This window comes from Lissotriton vulgaris, chromosome 11 (assembly GCF_964263255.1).
Source record: "Lissotriton vulgaris chromosome 11, aLisVul1.2, whole genome shotgun sequence".
NCBI classification, from domain to species: domain Eukaryota; kingdom Metazoa; phylum Chordata; class Amphibia; order Caudata; family Salamandridae; genus Lissotriton; species Lissotriton vulgaris.
The window spans coordinates 183,100,916-183,108,183 of NC_141699.1; the positions used below are offsets into that span (position 1 = coordinate 183,100,916).

At 45.8% G+C, this 7,268-nt stretch overlaps 1 protein-coding gene across 1 annotated transcript; it reads left to right on the plus strand.

The window, feature by feature from the left end:
* The first annotated feature begins 696 nt into the window (after positions 1–696).
* Positions 697–7,065, plus strand: LOC147679495 (uncharacterized). Its single transcript, XM_086942457.1, has 4 exons — positions 697–796; positions 3,960–4,061; positions 5,167–5,298; positions 6,629–7,065. The coding sequence occupies exons 1-4, from the start codon at positions 697–699 to the stop codon at positions 7,063–7,065; spliced, it is 771 nt and encodes a 256-aa protein (XP_086798583.1).
* Positions 7,066–7,268: the final 203 nt, after the last annotated feature.

A 7,268-nucleotide genomic window follows, 5' to 3' on the forward strand; every position in this document is an offset into this window, starting at 1 on the left:
CGGAAAAGAGAAAGGGAGCCTGAGCTGAAAAATAAGTGCATTCAGTGGCTTAGTGTAAATAGACCCCTTCCGAGGAATGTCTCAGGGGAAATCCTGTCAGCCAGAAGAGTGGGCTGGATTGGGAGGAGCCCTAAGACAGTAGCTGGCGACGTGATAATTTTGAATTTTAGGGACGTTTCTGCTGTTGGGTATATTTGTAATGCCACTCACTATAGTTCAAATACCCAAATATGTCCTCTGCACCTCTCGTACTTTTATCCCACTCCTTGCCTGGAACCATGCCACCCAAGATTCACATATAATAACAGGGGGGGGGGTTCCCATGCCACATAGAACTTTAAACGGGGGGTATTTAGGGTGGGCATGCCTTCCTATGGTTCACTACTCCCAATACTGCCAGACTGGAATAGGTTCAGTGTGCTGGAAGATGTAGACTGACTTAATCAAGGAGGAATGCCACCCCTAGAAGCCACAAATGTAGTACTCAGAAGCTCAGGGGTACCAGAGGAAAATATTCTGCCACAAACACAGAAGGAGGTTCAAAACACCCTCAACATAGTAAGGTAAAGGATTAGCAATAGGGGGCCCAGGGTAATCGAAGGGCCTGAAAACCCAGAAGAAGGATGCATTAAATTGGTCTCCTGGAATATAGCCAGGCTAAAAAACAAGCTGCTTTCTCCCGAGTGGGCCACCTTTATGGCAGCATATGACATCTGCCTGATGCAAGAGACCTGGGCACTAGAAGAGAGCACGAGTGCGACCTTTGCAACATTTGACACCTTGGCAGTATCCACAGGTAGAGGGTGCCCGTCGGGCGGGCTATCAATTTGGATAGGAACTCACCTAGGAATTAAAACAACAAAAATTCAAACAAATTCCCTGGACATCCAGTGTGTCTTAATAGAACCCCCAAGCCAAACCAGAGTAGCAATAATAAACACCTATTCAAGGCCATCCAGGAATGGCCAGGAATCAGCTACAATTAGAGCCCTGAATTCTTTCATACAAGGGCTAGATCCATCAATTTCAATAATCCTCAAAGGGGATTTTAACTGCCAATTTGAACCTCTGGGTAGTTTAGAACTGGGTGACCAAGACGAGGTAGATGCACTATGTAAGCATGGGCGAATTTTGCGAATCTCGCGTTCGCGAATTTGCGGATTTGCGAACTCGCAATCCGCAAAATCCGCGAATTCTTGCGAATTTGCGGATTTTTTTTTTTTTTTGTGTTCGCAAGGATTTCTGCCAGTTCGCGAGGGTTTCGTACCAGTTCGCAATTGCGAACTTACATTTCGTCGCGCAACGGTCACGAATTATGTTGTTTCTACGTCTGGTTCATCATCACAGGTTCCCAGCACCCTCTGTTTCACCACTGCAACCCTCTGTTACATCAATGCCACCCTCTGGTTCATCATTACTGTAGATTATGGGGGGGAAAAGCAAGCACACCAGCCCTGCTTCAACTGAGATGAATTAATTTGGGGTTAGTTTATTAATGTGTCACTGTCTGGCACCTGCTTCCTTATCTGTAATTTTGCTTTCTGTTGCAGTGCATTTTTTTTCCCCAGGACCTTCTTTGTGGCCTACTTGTAGCTATTGTATGAGCCTGCTGTGAGGGTCAGAGCAGGGTCATACAATTGTTGCAACTAGCAACTGAATTCTGGAGGGGCCCCAGTCAGGAAGCACTACCGGGAATTGTTACTAATGATGAGTTTGAACTCTTGCCCCTGCCGAGTGCTTTCACTTTTGAAAAACTCGTTTTTCTGCAATTTCGCGGGGTTCGCGGGGTGCGAACACTCGCAAGATCGGATTCGGAAGCCGCAAATTCGTGCGAATATGCTATTTGTTTTTTTTGCGGCGTGTTAGTTGGCAAGGTTTTGTGCGTTTTTGCGAGCCGCTCGTAGCGCAAGACGCGAAGTTACCCTCGCGGTCGTTCAAGGGCGCAGCCATCTTGTTTGCCTGACGTATTTCGGTTTCCGGGCGCGAAGTGTAATCTCGCAAAGTTTGCGGCTTGCCAGTACAGTCTCGCGCGTGTTCGCAAGGAAAATCTCGCGCGAACTTACCCGCGCGGTCGTGAACGGGCGCGGCCATCTTGTTTCTCATTCATTGCTATGGTTCTGGGCATGGTCTTTGTATCCTCTGTCAATCTCTGCCATCCTTTGCTTGTTTGAAGTTTTTTTTTATCTATTTTACTTATTATCTATCCCTCTATTTTTCTAGCCCTATATTTTTGTGTTTACTGCTACTTTTGGTTAATTTTAAACTACTTTTGTAAACTCTTTTCTTTTCTTCTCTTCCCTATTCTATTTTCTTTATTCCTTTCCGCCCAGACCATGGTGAAGGGAGCCGGGAAGCATCCCGAGAAGGGGAAGGGTCCCGCACCCCGTGTCCGGCTCCCGTGCGGGCGTTTGAGGGGGGAGCTAGTGATGCCACGGGAGATCTTTACCCCGGAGGAGGTGGCCCAACTCATTTTTTATGTTCAGCGCCGCCACCCCAGGACCATCATGGGAGGCGGCAAGATCAGTGCCGGGTACGGGGCCCGGGAGCGCCGGAAGCGGTGGGAGAAGGTGTGCCAGGCCATTTACCACCACTCTCGGGTCTGGCGCACCTACAACCAGGCCACCCACCGCTGGACGGATGTCCTGACCCGTGAGCGAGATCTGCTCGACCTCCTTGGCCTTGAGATCCCCGGGCTTGGTGAGTAGTAGTAGCTATGTCTTTACTACTATGTTTTCTCCTGCTGTGTTATTATATTGCAAATTTTTGTTTTTTACCAAGAGCAATAATGCTGCTCATTACATTGTAGGTACATTTTATTTCAAAATCTTCTGTGCATTTCAGGTACACTGCTCTCCTTCTCAGTAGTGTTGCTACTATGCTTATTTGTTTTAGATTTTGTGTTCATTTCATTGGCCTGTGAAATTATGTATGAGTGTAGTTGAAAGAACTGCGCAATGCTACACACTAAGGTTCAGATTTTTAATTACCGGCGCATCCCTGCAAAGTTGCAGGGATGCGCCAGTAATTGTGCGTCACGCCACCATCACCCATGGTGCGCCGTATTTACAATGCGGCGCGCCATGGGCCCAAAACGTCACCAAAGCGTTACGCATCTGTGCCGTAAAGGTGGCGCATTGCTGGAGTTGCGTCGCAACGATGGTGCAGCTCCATCAATTCTCTGGGGTGCCCTATCTCCCCAATGCTGCGTCAAGCCGTACGTCTGCTTCAAGCAGGCGCAGGGTTTGAGTCACGCATCATTGTCCTCAAAGTGACTGATTGAAATCTTGTAGATTTCCCTCAGCCACTTTTAGGATGCGTTCCTGCGCAGGAACGCCCTCCCTTGCGCCGGAACACCCCTATTGGCGCAGGGCTTTACAACGTGATGCATCTCCCAGATGCGTCACGTTGTTAATATACGCCGCACCATTGCGCCTCTTTTGTGCTGTCGCTGCGTCACAAAAGTCACGCAACAATGGAGCAAAAGAGCCGCAAGGGCCTTATAAATCAGCCCCTACAGACTCAAGTCCAGTCCTTCCTTTGTACACATGGCGATAAGAAGAAATAGTGGTGGTGGATTAATAGTTTGAGTATTTTAATGACTGGTGAATGTAGTAGGAAACTTTAGTGTTGTCGCTGATCTTCAATCACGATGGACTTTGGCTGTCACTTTGCGTGCTGCGGACTGCTGCCTGCCAATCCTAGGCAAACCTTTTTAGTACTTTGTTTAGTGAGTTACATAGGGTAGTTTCCAATTCGACGGTCCGCAAATCAAGCAATACTAAAGTAATGACGTAGTCGACCACATGAGATTGGTCAATAATATATCCCGTGGAGTCGTTCCCTATTTGCTATTTCGCAAAAATATTTTGTTACTTTGTTAGTTCTTTTTTAAATGTTTGATTTGGTTGAGAAATATCATCCATGTTTTCTGTTTTTCTTTCTTTCATGTTGTACATCAGCTTCCCCCAGGGGCAAGAGGAGGACACAGGAGGAGGAGGAGGAGGGTGCTGTTGTCGATGCAGGCCAGGACCGGGCAGTCGAGGGCTCCTTTGCTGGCCCCAGTAAGTTTTAATTTTAATATAGAGTACTTATTTTTTCCTAGCGTTCCTCATTCGATTTTTTCTAAATCGTCTTTGATCTTCTTGTAGACAGGATCTAAATTCTTATCCTGCCTCGACTATGACTCCGTGTGGTATTACTAGATTATTCTTATTAGTCTGTCTGTGTAGCTAACTAAGATTGCACATTTGGCATTTCCATTGGACTCCCATTCTAGTCAGCAATAGCTCTATGCACTGAGTGTAGTCCTCTGGGATTGTCCATAATGTCTTTTCAAGTATTCTAAATGTTTATGCTTTGACCATTGCCAACAATAAAAAGGTGAATGACCACCACCAAGAAATAATAAGATACTACTTTACTTTTGGTTTGGATAGGAGGACAATCCATTCGACTACTGTTGCAGGGACAAATCTGCACAAACAGAACTATGGACACTAAATAATGCATCGCTTAGCTTATCAATTATAATAGGTGCTGTAACTGTTAGACTTTCCACATACCTCAGTGATAACAGACTTTGTAGTTGAACCCCCAATCTCCTTACTGACTAGATAGTGTGGCAGAGTCATTTAGCTCCCAAAGTCACCGATGGCAGAGGCACGGACTCATGCTTGCAAAAATTCGAAAACCTTTAGCTCATCCACTCTAGTCTGGAGGACCAAAAACCACAGAGTCTATTTAAGTTTAAAAGCTTTATTAAAAGTAAACACATTTATTAAATTCAAGTTTGTCATAAAAGTGAACGTGTAACTGAAAATGGAAAAGTGCTTAGTGCTGACGATTAATTGGACACATTTCTTGTGGTCGAGCCGAGCTCTCACCTGGTTTGAACTTGATCCTGCTCGTGTTCTTAGAAGTCAAGGTTCTGTCTGTTAGGAGAAAAAGTGGTGCGTGTTAAAAAGTAAAAAGCAAACATTCATCAGTTGTGCCAAAAAGTGCAGCAAGACAACAGCCTTCCCTGGAAAAAGGGACATTTTTACTCTAGAGTACACAGTCAAAAATTATTAAATTGTACACTTTTTTTCACATTTCTTTCTTCCTCCTAGACCAAATATTATATAGTAGTGAGTGGTGTATTCTAACATTATTAAATGTACTTTGTAGGTGGAACATCTGGAGACGGGGCCAGCGCGGAGGTGGTGGCATTGGACGAGGAGGACAACTCTGGGGAGGAGGCGGTGCAAGTGCCGGAAAAGGACATGCCTGTGAGGGTTCAAACGGTGGTGGCGGGCAGAGGTAAGCTATACATTCCTTAGTCATTGAGATTGAAGACTGCAGAGTGTGCTTTCTGCACGGGTGTATTATAAAAAAAGCAGGTAGTAGCCTCCTCTAAATGTACTTCGACTTAGCTGTGAAGTTTTTGGCGAGAAGAATCCCAATCAGATCTGAGGTGAACTTGATGGATGGGATGAACGAAAAGCGAAAGAAGGGTGTAAGTAAGTGTGGAAGCACGAGAAATGTAATGATGACTGGCAAAGAAGAATGATATGTGTTTGCTTGGTCCCCGAGGTGGCTGGGAAGGTAAGAAAATGGTATGGTGCATGGCTGGGTGAATGATGAAGCAAGGATGGGTGGAAGGAGAACAGCCTGGGTGGGTGAGACAGAAACTGTATGTGTGCAATATACTTTGAATGGATGGATGCCTGGATCATTCATGGTACTATCTGACTCTTAGATAGCATATGTGAATCTAGAGAGAGTAGACGGTCACTGGATGAACTAAGTGTTACTTTGAAGAGCATGTAACACCGCACCCGCACGTCCGTTCCAGTGTAGGAAAGGCAAGGAAAAGAAGTTGTAACGTTGTCCAAAGACTACCATGAATAGTAGCAGTAGTTTGTATTGCAACTGCAAGCACAGCATATATCCAGTTATTACGGTGGACACTCCCTACCTCCCTTAATAACTTTAGTTTAGTAGTAGTACGTCATTCATGTGTGGGGGTATCACTGTTCACTCAATAATAAGCAAAGCACCTAAAGTCATCCCATATGTCATCAAATACATCCCATGTGAAGTGATAGATAATCAGATAATTTAGCTTCTTCATTTTCCTTTTCTAATACTCATTTGCACTGTAGGGTGAAAGCTAAATTAATTAAGCAGTAGCCCTTTTAACAGAGTATTCTCAGTGCCACCCGTAATAGAAAAGTAAGAGCTTCACCACCTGCATGTACTGGACCGGTACAGTAACGCAAGTCTGTCTCACTCACCATGGTGTGCGTCTGTTTTTCTCGGGTGCAAGTTCACTGCGCTGGCATTATGCCGGCTTGCATAAGATAACGTACCAATTTTCCTAAACAAGAGAGAAGAAGAAGAATAAGAGTGGTGTACTGTCATAGTCGACTGTAATAGAAGTCCATAGTGCTGGTAGAATTTGTTCCTTAAACTCCCACTAATGTTAGAGCAAGGATGAAGAAGTCGGAGGTTACATAGATACTGTCCTCAATAGTTATGCACTGTGCTTTCAATTTGCTACTTGTACTGTGACAACTTTCTGCTCAATCATTTTGTGTTAATCTTAAGGAGCATTGGTTACAGACTATGTCTTTCTTTTTTCATGTAGTTGCTCCTTCCAAATCCAAGACACCATCAAGGAGGAAGGAGCTGGCTCGAATGGCCCGGCAACGGAGGCTGGATGCCACTGTTGCTGAATATCGGCGGCTGGTGGCCCTGGAGGAGGAGGAGACACAGTCTGGAACAACAACAACGTCCACTGGGACAGCTGCATCCTCCTCCGTGCGGGCTGCCAGCCAGCGCAGTGCTCCAGCGGTACGGAGCCGGGCTACCAAAGCCAAACACCACCGCCCAGCAGCAAAGAAAGCAGCTGCCCCTCACAGGATTTGCAAGGCACACCGGCGCCGCTTATCCCTCAGACTGTCCTACCTGGAGCAGGAGGTCCATAATTATAAGAACGTGGTGGAGGGCCTCCGCTTCGAACTTGCCACCCTCCGCAAGGAGCATGATGCCCTGGCTGCTAATTCCAACAGCACCCTGCCATAGTGTCCCTTGCCCCTTTTTTAGAGACTTTTGGGGGGTGGGAATTGGGAGTTGTGATTTTTGGGGACTTTTGAAGGACAATCGTTGGGGTTAGGGAGGGTCTTGCGGGAGATTCTTTTGTTAGGGCTATAAAGATATACTTTTTGAAACTTTATCTGACCATACCTGTTTTTTACTGCTTTTGAGTCTGGTGGGTGGGGGTTTAA

Excerpts from the sequence above, each read along its gene's own strand:
- LOC147679495 (XM_086942457.1), top strand. The coding sequence starts at position 697 with ATGGCAGCATATGACATCTGCCTGATGCAAGAGACCTGGGCACTAGAA. Across the intron at positions 4,062-5,166 it reads GGGCTCCTTTGCTGGCCCCA|GTGGAACATCTGGAGACGGG; the intron begins GTAAGTTTTAAT and ends TGTACTTTGTAG. Across the intron at positions 5,299-6,628 it reads AACGGTGGTGGCGGGCAGAG|TTGCTCCTTCCAAATCCAAG; the intron begins GTAAGCTATACA and ends TTTTTCATGTAG.